This window comes from Balaenoptera physalus (genome assembly GCF_965194825.1).
Source record: "Balaenoptera physalus genome assembly, chromosome: 3".
Classification (NCBI taxonomy): domain Eukaryota; kingdom Metazoa; phylum Chordata; class Mammalia; order Artiodactyla; family Balaenopteridae; genus Balaenoptera; species Balaenoptera physalus.
In genome coordinates, this window is record NC_138890.1 from 168309752 (window position 1) to 168332908 (window position 23157).

Here is a 23157-nt window from a genome sequence, read left to right on the forward strand (position 1 = left end):
TTAAGCCGCAAGAACACTAAGCTTGGCCCCAGGAGCGTGCTGGAAAATGTGCCATCTCTTCCTCCTGATGACCAAGGACAGGACCCAGGTGACCTCAGCTTGGAGACAAGGAGGGTCCTTATAGCTGTTGAAAGGATCAAATGTGATAAACTACTCAGCAGTGCTTTGCTGGCCAGAATGTGCCATTGAGTGTTAACGTATTATTATTGTGCCATCACTTTCCACTCAGCCCTCTGCTGGGCCACTTCTGAGCTTTCTCAGTGACAAGTTAGAGGAGGGAAAAATGTGTGCACGCTGTCTTTGAGGCCAGCGAAGTTAATGAGTGAAAGAGCCTGGATTCCACGCACGCTCTCAGCTCAGCTCCTGTAACTGGAACAGTTTGTTGAAAGGGTAACATATGGTGGAGCGTTCTACAGACACCTTCCAAATTAGCCCTTTCTAATAGAAAATAAGGAGTCAAAATGACCCTGGTGACCAAGAGGAACTACTGAAATCTCTGTTGACAGCAATGGATATGGAAACCAAAACCACCAGCTGCCACCCACCTTCTGCTGGTGTCCCCAAGGAGGGCGGTGGCTGTCTTCTTTTATTTTCTTTTTTTCCTGCCCCTGCAGAGAAAAGCTCTTGACTTGGTAACCCTCCCAAACCAAGCTTAAGGAGAGATAAGTTCAACCCCTGGGGCCACCCCCATCCTTCCCTCTCTACCACTTCCTCCGTCTCCCTTCCCCCCTCCCCATTCTCTCTCTCCTTTCTCTCCCCGCCATCCAGCTTCTCTCAAAATCATCCCTCAGCCACAGGTAGATTATAAAACATTTCTCAAAACGGCGGATTTACTCCGCAGTAGTCATTTGTTAAACAGAGGCGTGGATGTGCCCCCAGGGAAGATGAACAGCAGGATGAGAAAGAAGTTTGTTCTCCCAAGTCTTTGATGTAAGAAAAATCAGTTTGAGCTGATTTAAAAATCGTTCTGACTTTTGCCATAACGTTTTCTTTTCAGGGAGAGACTATTCTCCCTTTCATGCATTGTCCTGTGTTTACCTGCTTTCATGCCGGTTCCTTTTTCGATGCTGAGAGGATGCTTGAAATAGAAAATCAAGTTTGACTCAAAGCTTGTGGGATTAGCAGCCCATGAAAACTTGAGAAGCTGACAAGAAAGGTTTGGAATGGCAAAGGTCCAGAAATATACCCTGAAAACTGGTTTTCCTGCTTGGTTTTCCTGCCCCCAGTAGTCATGTCAAACATATACAGTGCCTTTTGCCAGATTCCAGTCAAAGGTGGGAACAGTGCAGCATCTGGACCCTGGCAGCCCTCACCGCCCTTCCAGTCCCAACCTAGGACTAGAAAATTGGTGCAATCTGGTATAAGTTACTGAAAGCTTCAGACCTCATCTGTAAAATGGAACGATCTTCCCTGCCTTGAATGGTGGCTTTCACACAGTTGGTGCCTGAAAAATGATAGCCAAGTTGGCATGCTTCTAAAAAGACAACTTACCTCTTCTTTTTCACATTTTGTACGCCTGAAACTGACATGACATTGTAAATCAACAAAAAAATTTAAACTTAAACTTAAAAAATAAAATAAAACTTATCTCAATTCAATTTTTTTTCCATCATTATTTTGTCCTTTGTAAAAATGTGGTATTTTTTTTCCTCTTCCCTCGGTTCCTCAAATCCAGGACAAAGGTCAAGAGGTTGATGCACTGGTCTGAATGTTTGGTTCCCCCAAAATTCGTATGTTGAGACCTAATCTCCAATTTGACAGTGGGGACTTTGGGAGGAAATAGAAGCACAGAGAGATTTCACACTTTGGCCAAGGTCATACAAATCATTAAATGGCAGAGCCAGGACTCCATCATGGACCCATTAGGTCTAGGTCACAAGCTCTGGACCTCCCAGCAGTACCATCTCCACCATTGTTAATGATATAAATCCTTGTATAGCACTTGCTGTGTGCCAGGAACTCTTCTCAGTACCTACGTACCGGGTTAGTTTCCTGTTGCTGCTATAACAAATAGCCACAAACATGGCAGCTTAAAAACACAAACTTATTATCTTACCATATTAGAGATCAGGAGTCCAAAATGGGTCTTTCTGGGCTAAAATCGTGTCGACAGGGCTGCATTCCTTCTGGAGGCTCGAGGGACATCTGTTTCCTTGTCTTTACAGCTTCTCGAGGCCGCCCACACTCCTTGTCTCATGGCCCTGTCCTGCATCTCTAAAGCCAGCAATAGCAGGTCACGTTTTTCTCATGCGGTTTCACTCTAACTCTTCTGCCTCCCTCTTTTGCTTATAGGACCCTCAGGATTCCATGCCCCACCCCCCGGATAATCCAGGGTAATCTCCCCAACTGATTAGCAACCTTAATTCCCTCCACCACATAACCTAACGTATTCACAGCTTTCAGAGACTAAGATGTCGACATCTTTGGGGCAGAGAGCTTTATTCTGCCTATTACATGTAAATACTCTAATTCCCCTATTCCACACAGCAGCCTAAAACGTGGCCAGTATTATGGCCGTCTTACAGAGGAGGATATGGTCACGGAGATATTGGGTGCACTGTCCGAGTCACAGAACCAGTGGTCAGAGACCTAGGGTTCTACAGGTATCCAGCTCTATGTGTGTCCTTAACCACTGTTTAACACCCCTGCCAGGAAAATAGGAGCACCAGCCGTCTCGAAGAGAATCAGCATGGAAACATTGATGCCCCCAGGTGACCACAGAACCCGGCTTGCCTGGGACGACCCTGGTTTGCACCTCTTGCCCTGTTTCACTCCCAGAAAGTGCCCTGGTAGATAGTAAATGTTAGTGTCGCCCTCCCAGAGCTGACAGAAATCCAGTTATCTGTGCTCTTGGTGGTTCTGAGCCCTAGTCCTCACGCGGCCGTTGTCCGTAAGTGGACGCCATCTGGGACCTCTCGTGGTTGTGGGTTCTTCCTCACTCACAAGTGAATTTCAATCAATGACAGCTGCTTATAAAAGGACCTCTTGTTGATAAGTAATATCTTTGGGGGGAGAAATGGTCTTAAGACTTTTCCAAGCTTCTCTAAATTCTTTCCACTGTGGCTGTCAAGGGAGCCTTTAGGGGCAGCAGCTACATGCATCAAAAGAAAAATGTGTGTGTGAAGACGGATTGCTTTTCTGGGTAGAGGAGTGCTGGTTAGTTTTTATTCACTCCTCCTCCTTTTTTTTTTTGGATTCTCCAGACCGTTGAAAACTGTGTGTGCATTTTAAGGAACCTTTCGTACCGGCTGGCAGCAGAAACGTCTCAGGGACAGCACCTGGGCACAGATGAGCTGGACGGGTTGCTCTGCGGTGAGGCCAATGGCAAAGATGCAGAGAGCTCCGGGTGCTGGGGCAAGAAGAAGAAGAAAAAGAAATCTCAAGATCAGGTGATGTGGGGACTCGCAGCTGCATGCAATCAGCCCCTGCCCTAATCACAACATGCATGTTTCGTCTGTGTCTGCAGGTGCAGGGCTCTGCGTTTCTAACACGCGGTCACATCACTAACGCGTCTGCACAGGCTTTCCGTGGGGATTTCACAGCTGAGACAGTGGAGCATTACATGACTTAGGTTCTGCAGTCTCAGGTTCTGCAGCCACGCCAAGATAGGAAATTTCAAGAAGGGAAAGAGCTGCTTGAGTCCAGGGCAAGCTCTAAGGTTCCAGCTCACACAGTCGAGTCAGATGCAGGCGCTGATTCTTCTGTGGCGATGCACACATTTACTGCGGTCCTTGCGGGGGCCAGGCGGGTGCCTTGCAGGTGGTACAGTTGCACAGGATAGGTGTGGTCTAAGAAGGGAAGCTGAGGAGAGAGGCACAGAAATCCAACATGTATTGTATAGGTCATTTGGGAACTTTTGGATATGCAATCTCGCACTTACTGTTGGAAAACAGAGTAATTCACAGCCCTCCCAACAGAATGACATTAGAAGCTTGGCCTTGGGGGACAATTCCGATTACTCCAGATAGCTGTCCGGCTGGAGAGGCCTCTTCAAAATGGAACGGCCTTTCCTCCAGCAGCTGTCGGTTGCCCTGCAGTGAAGTGAAGGCCCACAGGCTGGGATTCTCAGCCTTGGCAAAAACACAGCAGCCTCCAGCCCTGCCCCTCGGGAGCCTCTGGGAGATAGAACCCCTCCCCCACCAGGCCCCCAGGTAAGGGAGTAATGAGAAAAAGTGCCCGTCCTGCGGCTGCCAGAAACCCCTGCCACTGAGATCTTCCCGTCTCCTCCGGACACTGTGGTCATGTTCCCAGCCTTCCCCTGACACTGTGGTTATACCTCCAGCCTTGCCCTGGACGCTATGGTCGTATCTCCAGCTGCTGAGGGTCCTATAAACCCAAGATCTGACTGTCCTCAGGAGTGGATGGCTGAGAAAGTGGGACAGAATCCCCAACATGCTCTCTTGCCAGGGTTTTAATTCAAAATAAATTTGCAAAAGTATCTGTTTAGATCACAGCACACTATTTTCTAAACTATTTTTGGAATAGTTTAACTCCGAGCGAGGGTTAAAGGAACTATTTTCTTCACGGTAAGGATTAATGGGAATGTGTCCTTAAACATAATTCCTACATTTAACCTGAATGTGTCAGTGTTAGAATTTTTGTACGTTACAGTTCTCAAGCTGTTTGTAGCCTCTGAGGCTCCAGGTCTTTCTACAGCTTCTGGATCTGCGTGTTCCAGCTTAAACATGCCTATAATTTAGGAGATACAGGCTCGTTGCCTCTTTGACGGTGACCTTCCACTCTGAGAAATAAATCCCCAGCCCTGCTTTTTCTCCTGTCCTGGATCAGTACTCTGTGTCTTCCATCTCCCCCTGAATTGGAGGAGCCTTCTGGGAGGATTGGGCCGTGGTTCTTAATTCTGCCTCTTAGAACCCTCCTACCGGGGGGATGCAGTGGTTAGCCAGCACCTGCTGTGTGCCAAGTATTATACTAAGTGATGTCACACACTTCAGCTATCCTACCTGGTACTTAAGGGCGCCGAACTATTATGGGTTCTGAATATTTTTCAATATCAAATAAGTTAAAGATGGCCTAACAAAGGTACATGGGCTCTTCTCATGGTTTCCTTTTGTGGTATCGTGTACCGTGGGGCCCAGTGCCTACACTGCTTTACCCTGGAAAGCAAGCTCAGTAAAGTTGAAAGGAAGAAAAGCCTATGGGCAAGAATATAGTGCTTTACAGTCTGCCCTGTGATCAAAATCACCTGAATCTCACCTACAACCTAACGATTCAGAACCTCTGGGATGGGCCCAGGCAACTTTGGAAATCAGATTTGTGGAAGTCCATTCATATGACATTAGCCTTGGCAGGCAGAATGAAAGAAAGAAAGAGAGAGGGAGGGAGGGAGGAAGGGAGGAAGAAAGAAAAGAAAGAAAGAAAAACTTTAAACTGAGGTTAAATTCACTCTGATTTCATGGTTTTCTCTTTAGTCTATGGCTTAGATTTTGAAGCACACCCTTCTGATGGCTTCTGTGCCTGGCCCTGGTGTCTCCTTTAAGTAAGATTCTGCCCCGACACTGAACCCTTTCCCCAACTCTGCCAAGGTGTGCTCACGTGGCTTGAGGTCTTTGAAATGACAGGTGAGATTAGGAGTTGATTTGGTCCAGAGAAGCCAGGGGTCAGAAGAGAACATTCATGGACATCACCCCAAGATAGAAAGCCCTTCTTCCAAGGTGTTAGCTGCTTCCATGAAACCTCCTGGTGAGCGATATTCCACCTCAGAACGCTGTACTTCAAACCATAATTTATGACGTCAGTGAGCTCTCTTCTAAGTTCAGTCAGCTAAAATGATGAGTAGAATCTTATGATTTTTGCCTGAAACCTAAATGAAAATGTGTACAGTCTGTTCCATTTTTCTTCTTACAATATTCTTTTAAGGGAGAAAAAAAGAATTTCTTTAAGAAAGTTTTGCTGAAACCACCGTAAGTTAACATACAATGGAACTTTGTTGTTTATAAAGAAGCTTCAAAGTTACTTCAACCAAATGATAGTTTTAAAAAATGTTTTCAAACTGTTCTCCTACATAATACAAAAATATTTTGAAGTGCCAGGAAATTCAGTATCAAGCTTAATGAGGATGTAAACAGATGGAGTTCTAGGTTTGCAGCTATAAAAATGGTCAGATGTAATACATCCCCTGGAATCTCTACTGCTCATAAAGTCAGTCTTTTTAAAGAATAGGTAGTGATTATAGAAAGTGTATAATACAAAGTGAAATGACGAAAGAGGTATATAGATATAGATACAATGCAGATACAACCTGACCAGTTTAGTAAAATATGTGTCATATGCAAATACAAAATATATGCATGTACAAAAAAATATGTTTTTTTAGAAAAAGTGCAGTACATCAAAGATGATGGAAGATAGTGACTGATTCTTCTTATATGTATCTGTAAATTTTCTACAATGGGCATTATAATTGTAATCTTTTCAAATATTTTTTAAAAATAATATTCAAAAAGGAACTAACTGACCAAGTCAGTGTTTGTTTATGCAAATGTATATGTTTTTTTCTCTTAAATTTGAGTTGCCTCAGAGAAAGGAATAAGATAAAATGAAAAGTTATCTAATCCACGGCATATCCTTCCCAGGACAGAGGAGCCAGAGATTTTACCAGGAAACAAAAGTGATGAAAATCATAATATTGGTTTAGTGATTGACTCTGTCACTTGCTGAATTCCAGAAATTTATGTTGACTTTCACCTTGGGCATTGGTATTCTGTACCTTTGGAAAATACTATACTTTGCAGGTCAGATTTAGTTATAATAAAAATCTTGGAAACTTTTTTCTTTTAGATCCTTGATAGGGATAATTCAAGGAAATATATGATACAGAACCATCAGATGTAAGCCCCTGTGTGCAGCTGTATTGGACACTTCTATGCATTGTATTCTGGTCCAAAAGGACGTTGCAAATTCATTAATTTCTGACTTTGTGCTCAGTGCCTATCACTGAATTATAAGAAATGACTGGTTTCTCTAGTAGCGCTTTTCAATTAGACCCTCCGCCAAAGCAGTCTACATGTCATGTGCCAAGAGGCATATCTCACCCGGCATGGTCCTCACCGCCACTGGCAGAGCTTTGTGCCAGCAGCCTGGCAGAGCAGGGCAGTGGTGGAAATCCGAAGACTGAGGTCCAGGGAAATAGCAGTAGACAAAATTGATTTATCTGCTTTCCCACCCTTTGTAGAAATTAGCATTTTTGTTTGTTTTTCGATTTGGGATGTGGCCAAGGTTCCTGCGATGGTGTCCGGGGTCAGTGGTGCTCAAAAATGGGTTAGAGGTAACAGGGTGCCGCTGGCTGATGGCCCGAGCAGACCTGGGCCTTCAAGACCTACTCCATGTGAACTTGACTGTGTACAGAGAAACGCGCAGAGAAAAACAGAAGTAAAACAAGCAAGATCCCCTAGAGTTCAAAAATCTCTCTTCTGCTTGAATCACCTCTGAATTTTTTAGTTCACAGGGATATTTATATATCCACATGGGTGAGGATGTAAACCTATCAGAATTCAAAGATGATTCTGATCCAGCATTTTTATATGATCAACTTTCTCTCTCTCCTGATAATCTTTGTTTAGTGAGCTGGGATCAATTTAAGAGAAGTATTATTACTCTTTCTCATCTCTTTTCTAGGTTGTTGATGCCAAATGCATAGATTGTGGGAAGTTTCACTTAAGATACCAGCATGATATCTTATCCACAAAAGCAATAGTATTGGGCTTCCGTGTAAAACCTTTAAGGCCCCTTAATTTCTTCCATGACTATAGACATGTCTTCTCAGAAGCTCAAGGCCTTTACCCTGCACACTTTCCCCGCCCATCCCAGCAGCTCGCAGGCCAGCTCCTCACTTCTGCTCACGCTGCTTCTCTGTCCAGCGTTCCCCTTCCCTTCTTCCACTCCTTGGAGAATTATCCTTCAAAACCAAGTAAATACATCACCTCCACCCTTTCAAGAGTTCTCCCAAGTAAAAAGTGAATCCTTCTCTAATCTGCATCTGCATGGTCTTATTTATAAATTTATTTATTTATTTATTTTTGGCTTTGTTGGGTCTTCGTTTCTGTGCAAGGGCTTTCTCTAGTTGCGGCGAGCGGGGGCCACTCTTCATCGCAGTGCGCGAGCCTCTCACTATCGCGGCCTCTCTTGTTGCAGAGCACAGGCTCCAGACGCGCAGACTTAGTAGTTGTGGCTCACGGGCCCAGTTGCTCCGTGGCGTGTGGGATCCTCCCAGACCAGGGCTCGAACTCGTGTCCCCTGCATTGGCAGGCAGACTCTCAACCACTGCGCCACCAGGGAAGCCCTGCATGGTCTTATTTAAACTTCTCCTCCAGTGCTCATCACATTATCAGTCACATACAGCAGTTGATCTCCTAGAGGGAGAATTTTCTGAGGGGCAAGACTGTGTGGGTCTTCTTTCCATCTTTGACATCTAGCCCAAGGCCCAGCACCAGCTGTGCTGAATGGCGGTCCAGCTGTGGTCCACTAGGGCCTCTAGCTCTTGCTGTGAGGTTATTGCCAGTTGGTGGTCCCAGCCTCATCCATTGTCTTCTTGGGACACTTGGCTTCCCAGGGCTGCTGTGAGCCAGGAGCACTGCATAGCCCTTCTCTTTCCATTTGTGGTTCAGGCTGTTCCTCAGCTTCTCATGGCAGTGCTGCATTTTATTACCTTCTGACTCTGCGATCACCAGCAAACCTAATGAACATTCTAGATCATGATAATCATCTGAGAACTTGCAGTTCATGTCAACAAGTGTAGATGCATGTATCTCAGAGTACCCCTGGAGAAGCAGTACTTTGATCACACCAGACTAAAAGATGCTTAGTTCTGAAGATGTCAGTGTGTGACATACATAAATGGGATTAGATGCCATGAAATCCCATCCCCTGAAAAGTTTCCTTGGAGTTTCAGGACTTTGTATTGGGGGCCGCCTCAAAAGACTCACACATAGCCCACTGTGCCCCATGGATGCTGTTGGCCCAGAAGTGGGACTCTGAGAATAAATAGCAATCAATGTCCCAAAGCACAAAAATGAATTTTATTGCTAGTTTAAATCAGTACATTGCAGATTTGAATTTTAAACTTACTTAAATTTTAAATAAGTTTCTCCTTGAGACAAAATATGTATTAATTATAAGTAAAAATATTATATCTATAAAAATATTTTAAATAACTTCAAAATTTTTATAGATATTTATATTAATAAATACATGCACACGTAATATGTAAATAATATACGAGTAAAATAGCAATAAGCTACAAGAAGAAAATAATGCACACCCCCCGATCATCTTCCCCCTTCTAGTGTGAGCCACAATAAAAATGTATACCTGGGCCTCTAATCCTTTCTGATCTGTTTCTCTCTGTATTTATGCATAGCTTTGTTTAACCTTTCAAAATACAATTATACGATATTGGTTGGAGTGTGAGTTAAGACACATCCTACCACATCAGACAGCCAAGTTCATAGTGACTTAGAGAAGACAAGTGTATTTCCCGCTAATGTTAAAAGTCGGCACTGCTGGCGGCTCTGGTCTGCAGAATCTCCGGAGGCTCCTTAGATCTGCCATGCTCGCCTCTTTAGGATGCTGCCCTCCTCCTCATGGTCCAAAGATGGCTCTGTATCCAGAGTCCAGGAGCAGAAATGGAGCCAAGAAGACAGAGGGGAGTACCCTTTCCTCTAGAACTGCCCCCGCTGAATGTCACACACATCACTGTTGCCTACACCCTCTCCTTCTGGATAGGACACATTAGCACCTGAGTTGCAGGGGTGACTGGGATGTGTAGTATTTTTGTGGGGCAACCGTGACCCTAGGTGAACCTTGGGCATTCTCTTAACCAAAGGGAAAAGGGGTACAGTGGCATACTAAGGGGGTGCAGTAGGAGTTCTCTACTTCGGTAAGGAGGGATATTTTATCATTGAAATTGTTTAGAATTGTCTGCACGTGCTAATAAGAAAGACCAACTTTTATCCATTTTGCTGTTTGCAAATTCTCTGCAGACAGTGTAGCCCCCGATTACCTGCAGCCAGGTGACTGGCACACCACTAAAGGGAAGGACAGCTGTGGGTGCAGCACCCACCCTGCCTTGCTCTGCAGGCTGTTGTAGACACTTTATCACTTGGCTCTGCATGACCTCTCTCCTTGCCAGTAAAGAGTCATCTACACCAGAATATGGAAGGGCTACCAAGAATTCCATTGTAGGGGTCTGCCGTGTTGCATGAACCAGTCCCCGATGATCAGAAAATTAGGTTGCTCCCAAATTTTAACTAACATAAACTGCAATAAACATCTGTGTAGTTAAATCTTGCCTATATCCTTAATCACTCTTCAAGGATAAATTCTTAAAAGTAAAACATCTAGTTTTACTTTTACAAAGAATGCTTTTAAGGCTCTGGCTACATAGCCAAAATTTGTCTTAATCACTCTGGATGCCAGTGACAGACAGTGTGAGTACATTTTGATTTGCTTTATTATCACCTGATGGATCTGCCCCTTTGTGACATTCTTGATGCTTTGAAGTCCTCGTTTCCTAATATCACAGGTTGTTTTTCTTTCTTCCAGGCAGTTTCCGTTTCCTTATTAGTAATCATACTTTCTCGTTTGTGGCTTAATACCATTTCCTTTCTAGCCATCTGCTGATTTCAGCTGCCGCTCATCCCTCACGGCTGGTAGCAGTGTAGTCTTGCTCTGCTGTCACCTCACCATATGCCAGGAGCTTGGTGACTCAAGACATGCTATTTCATGTCCTCAAAGCAATAAATCGCCTGCGCCCACAAAGATCACGGCTGCACATTTCTGTGCGGTGACTGTCCTTTGCCACTCCCTGTGAATGAGTGAGATGCTTCTCCTTCTTCTGCACCTCTCATGTAAAATTTATCCCATCACCTAGAAATGCTGCTTCTCCACTTTCAGTGGGTTTACAGACTTAACGCTCAATTTTTGGTGTCTCATTTAGTTTGTGTCTACATTTTACCATTCAGTACTCCACGCCATTAGTCAATAGTCTGTGTCTTACAGACTAGACCTGGGTTTCTCAACCTTGGCACTGTTGACATTTGGAGCCGGGTAATTCCCAGCTGTAGGGCTGTCCTGGGCATTGTGGGATGTTTATCAGCATCCCTGGCTTCTACCCAGTAGACACCAATCAATAGCACCGCTTTCCCTAGTTGTGACAACCAAAACTGTCTCCAGACATTGCCAATTGTCCCCTTGGGTGTTAAAATCACTCCAGTTGAAAACCACTGTATTAGATAGACTGTCTTTGAGGGATGTATCACCAAAGATATAAACAAACAAGACTACAGGACTACCTCAAGGAAGTTGGCGAGTCAGGGACAGAGTCCCTTGACAAAGCAGGTAGCGGGGTGGGTCATAGCCCAGATTTCCCTAGATGTGGATGAGAAGTTAGGAGCAGAGAGAATTCTAGGTGAGCATTACTGGTGTTCCAGTTGGTTCCATCAGGATGACTTGGGGGAACGGCAGGCGAGCCCGGTGATGCAGACCAGCCTTGATAACACTCCTCTGTGGTCACAACACAGTGGCCGCCTTGTGCCAGTCTCTGGAGCTGGCAGCATCACCCGCCTCCCTCCCGCCTTCTCCTGAGGGGTGCGCGCCCACACAGGCACGGAGGTGAGTCAGCAAGGCTGTCCCTGAAGGTCTTTTGTTCTGAAGCCTTGTTTGGAAAACACTATAGCCGACCTCACCTTTAAGACAGGTTTCTAATCTCTCAAATGCAAAGTTCCCTGTATCTTTTGCAAGGAGAGCCTGGAGACACGTGTACCACATGAATACGAGTCACTGGCTATCACCTCTGTCGTCTCTTTCCGTAGGTCCAGCCTCCCTGTAGTCGACATCTTCTGAACAGCTCCCAGGAGAAGTCAGACACCCGAGCTACCCTTTCCTTCCAAATTCCCAAGCGTCAACACAAAAATCCTTTCTCTTTTGGCTTTTGACAGTTGCTTGGAGTTTTTTTTTTTTAATAACCATTACTTCCATTCCCTTGCCCTCCTCCTTTTCCTCCTCCCCTCCCCCCATTAGCTGAAAGTGATGATGAAACACGGTCAGGGCAAAAATCAGTTAGTAACTGCTGTTCAAACCTAATCAAGCAAAAGTGGCCAACAGTGGATGGACTGTGTTTAGGTTGCAGCCTAATTTACCCAAACCCTGCATGAAGGAACATTCCCTGACAGTTTACCATTTTAGACATCTTCTCTTCCTACATTCTGTGATGTGTAACTTCAGCGGGGAGGCAAGAGTGGGATTTTAACATCAGACTGTTTTCCTGTCACTGCACATCCACCCCCTTTCCCTTGCAGTACCTCTGGCCCATTTGTGTCACTGAAATCCCTTTAAAAGAGAAATGAGCCTGCGCATATACTGACTGTCATTCTCTGTCATTGGTAGAGAAATTTAGGCACTAGAGATGCCTTCCGCTGGTGAAGAGGCCTTTTCTATTTGTGTTCCAAAGATACAGCAGCGAAAGCTCTTTTCCGTACGTAGACTGGAATGGCTGTGACATATGCGACAGTAGGAGCTGTGTATTTTAGCAGCGCTCCTCCCAGAATGTAAATCCTTCTTCCATGTAGGTGAGAACGTCTTGTTAGCGTGTCCGTGGTACCTAACCCGGTGCCTTGGAAGTAGAAACTGGGGTAGTAGTAAGCTCCTTCAGAGGGAGGAGCTGAAATTCCCTCGTTAATTCTTCTCATTCAGTAGGGGCTTTTATGAATGTAATAATTAATCTCGTGAACCACCATCCCCTAAAGAATCCATTTACACAGTCTCTTTGTAAAGTGTACACACATCTTTACTTTCTGGTTTTTGAACTTTCTGATTTTTTTTTTTTTACGGTACCTCGCAGCATGTGGGATCTTAGTTCCCCGACCAGGGATCGAACCCACACCCCCTGCATTGAAAGCACACAGTCCACTGGACCTCCAGGGAAGTCCCTGAACTTTCTGATTTTTATCCCTAAGTCAGTCCTCTCTTTTCTTATAAGGAGCAAACGGCTTCCATGATTCCATCCTCAAACCAGCTAAGAGAGAAATCTTTAAAATAGAATTTAAGTCCTAAGCAGAAGTAAAAGTATTAAAAGCCAGTCTAAAGAAAGGCTTTTTTTAAAAACCCACACGTTGAGCCCATTCCCACAGGTGTGTGATTTTCTTCCTAAGCAGGCATTCCTTACAGTCAATGGCCACTGTGTATCTCCTTCCCTGACCGTGACCACATCAGAAACCACTGTGGCCAGATTTCAGCAGACCCTTGGCTTCTAACATGGGAGCGTCTTATTCTCTTCCTTTTTAAAAATGTTTGAGCACTACCTTCTTGGAGAGAGAATACATATTTTCAATTCTAACAATTTTGGATAGTGAATGATATAAACTGTTCGCTCATTTGTTTTATTGATATTAGTTGTACAGTCATACATTTAAAGCCAGTCAAGCAAAGTACTGATACATAAAAAAGAATGAAATGATGCCATTTGCAGCAACATGGATGGACCTAGAGTTTGTCATACTGAGTGAAGTAAGTCAGAGAAAGACCAATATCATATGATATCGCTTATATGTGGAATCTTAAAAAAATGATACAAATGAACTTATTTACAAAACAGAAATAGACTCACAGACATAGAAAACAAACTTATGGTTACCAAAGGGGTAAGGAGGAGAGGGATAAATTAGGAGTATGGGATTGACAGGTTCCAACTATCAATACTACAAGTAAAATAGATAAGCAATAAGGATTTACTATATAACACAGGGAACCATGTTCAATATCTTGTAATAACCTATAATGGAAAATAGTCTGATAAATATACATATATATATATAGCTGAAAATTTATATATATATATATAACTGAAAAACAAAAGTGCTGATAATATGTTAGGGAATGTGGTGCTACTTGGGATGACAAGTCAGTCTATTGGTTTGTTCTGTGATCTACTGTCAGCATAATCCTGCCTTACTCACTCCTTCTTTGCTGCCAGCGTGTCCCCAAAAGAGATTCCAGGGCAGGACAGCCAGGATGTAGCTGGAGGGTCCTCGTAACACTGAAACCAAACTTTCTTAGTGCTTACTGTGACTTCTGTCTTGCTCAGCTCGGGCTGCTGTAACAAAATGCCCTAGACCAGGTGGCTTACACAACAGACATTTCTTTCTCACGGTTCTGGAAGCTGGAGGTCCAAGGGGCCAGCAGATTCGGTGTCTATTGAGAGCCTCTTTCCTGATTCACAGATGGCCATCTTCTTGCTGTGTCCTTACATGGCAGAAAGAAAGCTCTGGCCTCTTCATCTATCAGGATACTAATCCCGTCATAGGGGCCCCACCGCTCATGACCTCATCTAAACCCAATTACCTCCCAAAGGCCTCACCTTTAAATACCATCACATTAAGGGTTAGGCTTTAACATATGAGTTTGGGTGGGACACGAACATTCAATCCAAAGGTTTTGTTTTTTGTTTTTTGTTTTTTTATTTATTTTTGGATGTGTTGGGTCTTCATTGCTGCATGTGGGCTCTCTCTAGTTGTGGCAAGCAGGGGCTACTCTTCATTGCGGTGCGTGGACTTCTCATTGTGGTGGCTTCTCTTGTTGCGGAGCATGGGCTCTAGGTGTGTGGGCTTCAGTAGTTGTGGCACGCGGGCTCTAGAGCGCAGGCTCAGTAGTGGGGCGCATGAGCTTAGTTGCTCCGCGACATGTGGGATCTTCCCGGTCCAAGGCTCGAACCTGTGTCCCCTGCATTGGCAGGCGGATTCTTAACCACTGCGCCACCAGGGAAGTCCCAATCCAAAGTATAATCTGTGGAAAAAATCTAAAATACTCTGATATAACCCACTCAATCCTTAATTTCTTAAACTCGAAGTATATTTGTAAATTCTCAATTCCTATAAATAAGACAATGAATAAGAGGAGCTTTAATGCTAGAGATTATCAGGGTTTTTTCCTATTTAATAACATGAATGACCTGCATAAAGTATAATTTGAACACTTAAGTACTAACTTTAAGAATCAAGAACAGATAGAACTTTTGCAAGTTTTATTCTTTAAAATATAGCAGATAAAATTTTAAATGTGCCTAAAATTAAGGAACATTTATTTAACTCTCAAGCCTAAGTAGTAAAACTATGAGGAGGAAGGGATATTTCCACTCAACATTTCCCCTGTGCTGGAAGAAAACTTTTTAAAACCACAAATGCCTTTCTCCTTTTTCTTTTGCTTTCCCTTTGTCTAATTTCTGTTTGATTTTTAAACTTAAACCTGATAAATGAAGACATATAAACACACACACACACACTTCTGCGTGTATGTGTGTGTGTTTATATGTCACAACTTGGCAAGAATGCAGCCAATATAATAAAAAAATACTCTGCTAGCTTTGCCCCTGTTGGTTTCCTGGAAATACTTCGTTGGTTGTGCTTTGTCTCTATTACATAGAAAGTTCTCCCTCCTGACCTGACAACATTTTGTTTCTTTATATATTATTTTCATATTTCAAGTTCTTCTTAGAAAATTTTTGGTAATATGCCCTCAAGGTACAGTCAAAAACAAATACAGTTTGCATAAGGCTTATTTATAAATTTAAGTTCTGTGTTCTTAGGGCTAAATAGCTGGGTGATCAGTGTTTTGACTGTGTTAAAGATTTAGCCACTGCATGCCTTCAAGCCATGTGGCAGTTTTGAAGAAATTTTAGGATAAATTCATCTTGTATTTAAATTTATAAATGATGTGTTTCCATTTTTTTGGTAAAAGAGTTGCATATCCCTTGATTTCTCGTGGATCCTCGCTCTAGAAGAAGGTTGGCATTAAACGTTTTCACGTGCAGAACTGTTTCACAACTTCAGTCTGATCCTGATGTCACCATTGCCCTGTAGTCCTGTTGGTATTGATTGGCTAGGCGACATGACCTCAGGTGTGTTAGCACAACTTTTAAAGAAGACTTCCGGTCTTTTATAGGTGATGAAAATCTATTTTTTTAATGGACAGTTGATAGATACTTCTTTCCCTATTAACTCAATAAAAGTTTGAATAAAGTACCCAGATGAAGGCAGGATACACTGACTGGCTTTGAAATAGTTCTTTATCTTCTGTGTCGATGTGCCAGGGTGCCATCAGCGTTCTGAAACAGCAGAGAATCCCCTTTGAACTTCTTTTGTTGCCGTCAAAGGCTATCCATATTCACATCAGTTTTCCTTTTATTTCCTTCAGATTCTCTCTGTAGCCACTAAGAAAGGATTGTAATAAAAGGTATTTAAGAGCTACATAGATCACATGTCAGAACGGAAGAAAATTGTCTACTGATTTAGCCATTTGTCCTGTTTTATTTGCCCAGAAGTTAGAAAAAAAGAACCAGATGAAACCCAGCAAATGATAACACAGCTTTTTTTTTCTTTGCTCTTTTTACAGTTTGTCTGTCACATGTTGTAATGAGCATGCAAATAAAACTTCTCTATACCTCATGCTGTTATGTTGGCTCTTACATGAGAGGGAAATTCCATCCTTGCTGAGTTCTAAATCTTTATATGAAATCTAAATCTTTATATGAAAATGATAGCTTAAAAGTATTGAGATAACAAAATGAAAAAAATAAAGACATAATTTTGCATTTCCTGTTGCACTAGCTAGCTGAGAGATTCAATACCCCCGGCTGGTTTCCTTTGAGAAGACAATATCACTCCTGTTTCGTCATCAAAGTCATCAAATCTACAAAAGGGCTGTTATCTTTGCCTAGTGCTCTCGTTCTATCTGGTGCAGTGAGCCAGTCTCAAATAATGAAGCAGGAGCAATGTGACAAGTTGACTCTTTCAATTTTGTTTTGTTATGTATTTAAAAGAGATGGACTGGTTTTATTGATAGGCTGTGTACAGGTGCAAAGTCCGCTTTGAAGGGTTTAGAAGTGGCTTTGGTTGAAAGAACAGGAAGATCCCCACATTGAGTGTCCTTGTTATAAAGTTGAGATAGAGTGACACTCTGAATGAAAATGACCTTTAATGGGATGGCCGCCACCCGTCGATGGGATGTCATTCATCTCTGAGCTTTAGCCTTGAACTAAGTTAAGCCGTATCATAGTTGAGAAAAAGAAGGCGTGACTTTTTAATTTTTCTTTTGGAAGGCAGCTATGCTCACCACTATACCACCAACGCTGCACTTAATTTTTCTTTTGGAAAATAAGTGATAGAATTCTTGAAATTATTTGTGACTGAAATACAATTTTGTTTTCATAGGTATACATACATATATATGGACACAGGTGCACATATATGTATGTACATAAAATATCTGTGAGAAAGCTTAGTATTGATATATATGTCTTTTAGATTATGTTTTAAGCAATCATTAATAAACACAAATAAGCAGTTAAATAACTTAATATTCCCACTCTGATACTATAAAGTAATTCTTTTGTTTTACTATGATTTTTCTCAAAAATGAATATGGGAATATTTTTTCTACACATATTACTTTATTTCTACCCTCATTATACTCATTGCCTTTATTTTTAATGAAAGAATAAGGCTATGTGTGATCAAAGATCAGAATCATTATTGGAACTTTTAATATTTTTTAAATTATAAGGATAATAAAATAGAAAATTAGAAAGGTAGAAAAAAATGAAAGACAAACACTTTATTAATAAATTTTTATTATCATTACATTTTTTTACTATGCATTTTATTTGGAATCAAACACAAACCCCCTACTACTTTGCATCCTGCTTTGTTTATTTAACTTTTATCATAAACATTTGTCTAAATTGCTACATGATCTTCATAGCTATCATTTTTAAGGCTCTACTGATATGCCTTTGTGCATATAATCCATAATTTAAAATGTATATGTAATTAATTTTTAATTACATATTCTGTTATTTATTAGATTCAATTCAAAGCAAACATCAGAATTTCTATAAGATCAAAATTTGCTTATAGCTCATGTCAACGTATGTAATAAACCATAACAATTTTCTCTCCTTTGTCCATTCTGTCATTTGTTTGACGCCCATAGATGCAATGACAGAATATGTATTTTACAAGTGATATAGGAATTTATCACAGTTAACACTTGTGTATAAGAAGTGAGGGCATCTGATAGTTACTAACTACTATGCTATGCCTATAGTATGCTTACTGTAAAGTATGGTGCCTTGATGTTTAGCTTTCTTCCACCCTGACCGATTAAAATTAACCCATCTCTTCTCCCTCCTTCCTGTAGCAGTGTGCTAGAATTGTTCTCAGAGGGCTTAGCCATTCTACTGCCAGTTACATTCATTTATGTACATGCTCCAACCCCCTCCACCCTCCATCATAAGCTCTCGGTGGGCAGGAATGGCTCTCCCATTTTTGGTGGTCCTTGGACTGCTGATGCAGTATCCTACCTACAGTAGATGCTCACCAAATGTCATGACACCCTGCTTTTGTTTTTGTCTTTGATGTTTGCCGAAGGCAATACTGGGAAGTGTAAAGATGTTAAAGATGTTTACTCTCTCATTTCTCTTCCACCAGTGGGATGGAGTAGGACCTCTTCCAGACTGTGCAGAACCACCAAAAGGGATCCAGATGCTGTGGCACCCATCCATAGTCAAACCCTACCTCACACTGCTCTCTGAGTGCTCAAATGCAGACACGCTGGAAGGGGCGGCAGGCGCCCTGCAGAACTTGGCTGCAGGGAGCTGGAAGGTATGATGAGTTTGTTACAATAAGAAAGAAATCTGGAACGATGAGAAGGTCCTTAGGAAATATGAGAAGTCCAATTTTGAGAAGTGCAATTCTAATAAAGTTTCTAAGGGTGTTAGAGAAAGACCAGTTCCATTGAACTGTTGGACTTAGAAAGGTATTTCTTTTAAAAATTCTTCTTAAGGGCTCAGGGGTCGTTGAAGATCGCTACAAAACACAGAGGAATAGATGTAAGTATAGTCATTGAAGATGCTGTGAATGCTTTCTGTTCTATTTGTGTAGCTGAACTACTTCATTTTCAGGGGAGACTGACATGTTGAGACTTTTCAAAGCACTGTCATTGACAGTTAAGGGAGCTGATACCCAAACATGTCATACGAAAACCCCTGTGAATCCTGTAATGTTGTAGCTGGTCCTGTCCCCAAAGGAAAAGAACCTCTTGCATTTTTAAATTACAGGATTACAGAGGAAAATACTTATCTTTGGCAAAAGGTTACAGTAAAGCAATTGTATGATTGGGAAAGAGGTTAGGAGGGTCTTTTTCTCTGGGTCTTTACAAATACACACTGTTCCAGGTCAGTTCTCACCAAAAATTTTTCATGACCTTCTTTGTGGGTAGAAACGGATTCATGATAGCAAAGAATTCTTTAGTTTGGTCACTAATAGTTACATGGGCTAACTTGCCTTATCGCACAAGAGAGTGTAACCCCTTAGAAGAACTGAGGGCATATAGGGAAAATATCAAGACCTCCACCTTCAATTCCTCATTCATTTAATATCAATGCCTGGGGTTTGGGATATTCATAAATCACTCTTTTCTTTACCATTCATTTTCTTCAAAACAGTATTAATATAGACACATAGCTACAGATAACTCTCAGAAGCTCAGTACCATGGGTATCACACGTATCGGCTTCAATATCGTATAATAATACATTCCCTTCTTATTATACCTTCCAACACCTGCCTCCCGTCACTTCTCTCTCTGCCATCTTCCTTTCCATTGCTATAGTGTCAGCTGCAGCATTTTCTTTCTTGGATGTGACATCCCAGCTCTTGGGACCCAGCCCCTGATGATACTTCCCAGGAGCTGGCTACTTACTCATGCATGGCGGGCTCACCTCTTCTCTTGAGAGTCTTAGGAATGAACATAATTATCCCTTTCCCTCCCTGCCCATAAGGCATCACTAATGTTGTACCTGAAGAATTCACTTTGGGCTGGGCTTGAAGTGAATTTGTCTCTTGCTTTCAACCAGAGAAAAGCTTCAAAAGTAGAGTCGCACCAGGAAGAATGCCAGAGTATAGCCTTGCATAAGTAGGAAAGAGATAGTAATGGAAGTCACTTCCTTGAACTTGCCCTTAGCATTAACTTCCCTCTAAAGTTAGGAGGCTTCAACTCAGAACACAATTCAAACCTAGGCTCTAACTTTTCTAAGCTTTGTGGTCCTGGGAAAATTAAAGCACCTCAGTGTTTCTCAGATGCATCGTCTTTAAGCAGAGGAGGAGATCATGGCGGCTTCACCCCACATCATGCAGATCAGTCGCAACACTAGATGCAAAGATGCAGGATGTTGTAGGCTAAGGGGTTGTCACTGTATATACCCAAGAGCACTAAGTTGCTGCAAGTCCCCACCCAGCTCCCTGGCCTTGGAGGATGGATTAGAAGGGGATGGGAAGAGAAGCTCTGGGTTCCAGGCCTGAGTCTGACCTGAAATGCAAAGCCATCTAGATGGTGGCAAGTCAAGTTTGCCATCTCTTGATTTTTTTTTTAATGAATTATTGCTTTACTTGAGAAACACTTAGGTTTTTATAAGAACAAGTTAAAAATGGAGAAATGTCTTTGACCTCTAGAGGATTTTGAATGTAAGACTTCCACCTTTGCTTTAAAAGTTAAACTCTATGTTCCATGTGCTGAAAAAGTTAACTGGAAACATGGAAAATTTATAAAGATACCAATAAAACTTCTGGAGTTGAAAACAACATCTGGAATGAAAAATACATGGAATGGGATCAACAGCAGATTAGACATTGCAGAAGAAAAGATTAGTGAACTGAAAGATAGCAACTGGAAACTATACAAAATGAAACACAGAGGAAAAAGAAAAAAAAAATTGACAGTTCATCAGTGAGCTTCAAGTGGCCTGATGTATGTGTAAATGGAGAACCAAGCAAAACAGGAGAGAAAGGAGGAAGAGAACAGAAAAAACTATTTGAAGAAATAATGGTTGAAAACTTTCCAAATTTACTGAAAACTGCAAACTCACATATCTAAGCAACTCAAGAAACTCTAAGAGAAACATGAAAAGTTATACCAAGTTACATTATAATCAAGTTGCTCAAAATCAGTAGTAAAGAGATAATCTTAAAAGCAGCCAGAGAAAAAAGACATGTCACATACCAAGACTGTACCACATCTCAACACCACATTCAAGGATCAGTGTCACCAATCATTCATTTATTCATGTGAGTCCTTGTTGAGTTACTAAGCATGTGCTCTAGAAGACAATCTAGTCTATAAGGCTTCTAAGGGCAGAAACCCGGTCCATTTATTTCTTTGTACCCCACTGCTCAGCTCTATGCTTGGCTGAGCAATAATGCTCAAACACGAGCTTTTAACTGAACTCGTGTCTATGTCCAGATGTCTTCCTTGTGGATAACAGTCTTTTATATTTATAAACATCTATCAGTCACTAAGCAGTTAATAGCACATATTGTGACCAGGCCATCTTCAAATGGTCACACTTTATGATTCTTTATTTGGTCCTTCGATTCAGATGGGAATATGTAGTCAGTACAATCTAAAATTGATAGAAAGGAGGAGTTTTGGGAGAACTATTTTCATTCCAGTTTCCAGACTCATCAGTGCTTTTCAGGATGCAGATTTTGATATCATTGCCCAGTTCCACAATTCCTGCTGCAGTGTTGGACTTGCTGTTTAGAGTGGTAATTAAAGACACAGGCTCTGTATCTCAAGGTAGCCAGGTCAGCTGGGCAAGCTGCTGAGATATGTCTGGGTCTTTAGGTGTTTAGAGTAATAAAACAATAAATTTATAGTTTATACTATTTTATACTAATTTATTTTATACTGATTTATACTATTTTGATATTCAAAAATTCTCTCCTACTTTGGGTTATACAATGAGAATTATGGAAGAAGTCTGATAAAAATTCTCAATATTTTCTAGCAATAACATCTTGCTGACTGTTTTCAGTACATAACCCTGAACATTAGTTCAGGACATTTATCCCCACATATCCAGATGCACTGATCTGGTAAATTTTTCTATTACTAATAGAGACCACTGAGAAAGAGGCAGAATGGTCTGGAACAGCTGAAATCAACATCACAAAAGCTGTTCTGTACTTTAGACAAAGTTTAACAACTATGACTCTCAGATTTCCCAACCCTCATCAGATTTCAAGCAACAAATTAAAAAATACAAGGAGTTACTCTTGTAAGCAGGCACACAGATCTGCCTTAAGAAGGTAGGGTAGACACCCTGACGGCAAAGTGAAAAGATAGAAGAGTTAGAAGAAGTAAATACAAAGATGCAAGAAAGAAAAAAATGTCAGAGGCCGTTCAATGTTTCAGCTGTTTCATTTATTCTAATCGCGGATGGTCATAATGCTGACCCTCTGTTATCAGAAAATGTTTAATTATTACTAGTAACTTTAGAAGACAGAAAGCATTTTAGAAAGACTTTTATCCCAATGGTTAAGGTAGAATTTTGAGTCTCAGGATGTCAACCTTACTTATAGGAAACACTGGCTTTCCTGATAACTCTAGACAAATGGGGTAGTCCTCAGGCAGGGCAAAGGGCCGTTAGGACATATTTGTGCGTAGTTATAAATATACGTACTTATGTAAGAATTTTCTTATCAAAATATAAATACACAAGTATGCATAAAGGTCAATCATGTTATCATCATCTTTTGTATAATTTATTAATGTACCATATTAAATGGTAAGGGAATATGTGGGAGGGAAAGATAGATAATCTATAGGAATGATTTGAGAAGATTATCATTAAGCCAAACACTGATAAATAGTTATAATTTTTTAAAGATCGAGAATAAATTGTATCAAAACCAAAGAAATCCTTACTTTAAAAAAGCTTGATTTAAGTAAAAAAATAAAAAACAACTGAACAATTAAAAGATTGACTGAGGACACAGAAACAGCATCAAATTTCATGCAGACAGCATTACCATCTAAAAGCTAGGGTTCTAAGAATGTGTTTTTATAGCAACTGTTGAAATTTAGTGGCATTTTTTAAGTGTCCTTAATGTTTATGGCCCAAACAAAAGCAGACATGTGAAGGTAAAACACCAGAATTTTGCATGGAGAGAGCTTTTTATAGACCTCATCATCTGAAACAATAACTTCTCTTTATGGGGAGATCGTGCACACTCTTTTTCCGTGACAAATTGACTAGCAAGCTAGATCTTCATAATGGCCCAAATACTTTTTAAACTTTAAAACACTCAT

At 41.5% G+C, this 23157-nt stretch overlaps 1 protein-coding gene across 1 annotated transcript in view; it reads left to right on the forward strand.

The window, feature by feature from the left end:
* CTNND2 (catenin delta 2) overlaps positions 1-23157 on the forward strand; it is a 943287-nt gene that overhangs the window by 793791 nt on the left and 126339 nt on the right. The window contains exons 14-15 of the mRNA XM_082458356.1: positions 3204-3389; positions 18498-18671. Coding sequence (XP_082314482.1) covers positions 3204-3389; positions 18498-18671 — 360 coding nt within the window. The remainder of the gene's footprint in view (positions 1-3203; positions 3390-18497; positions 18672-23157) is intronic.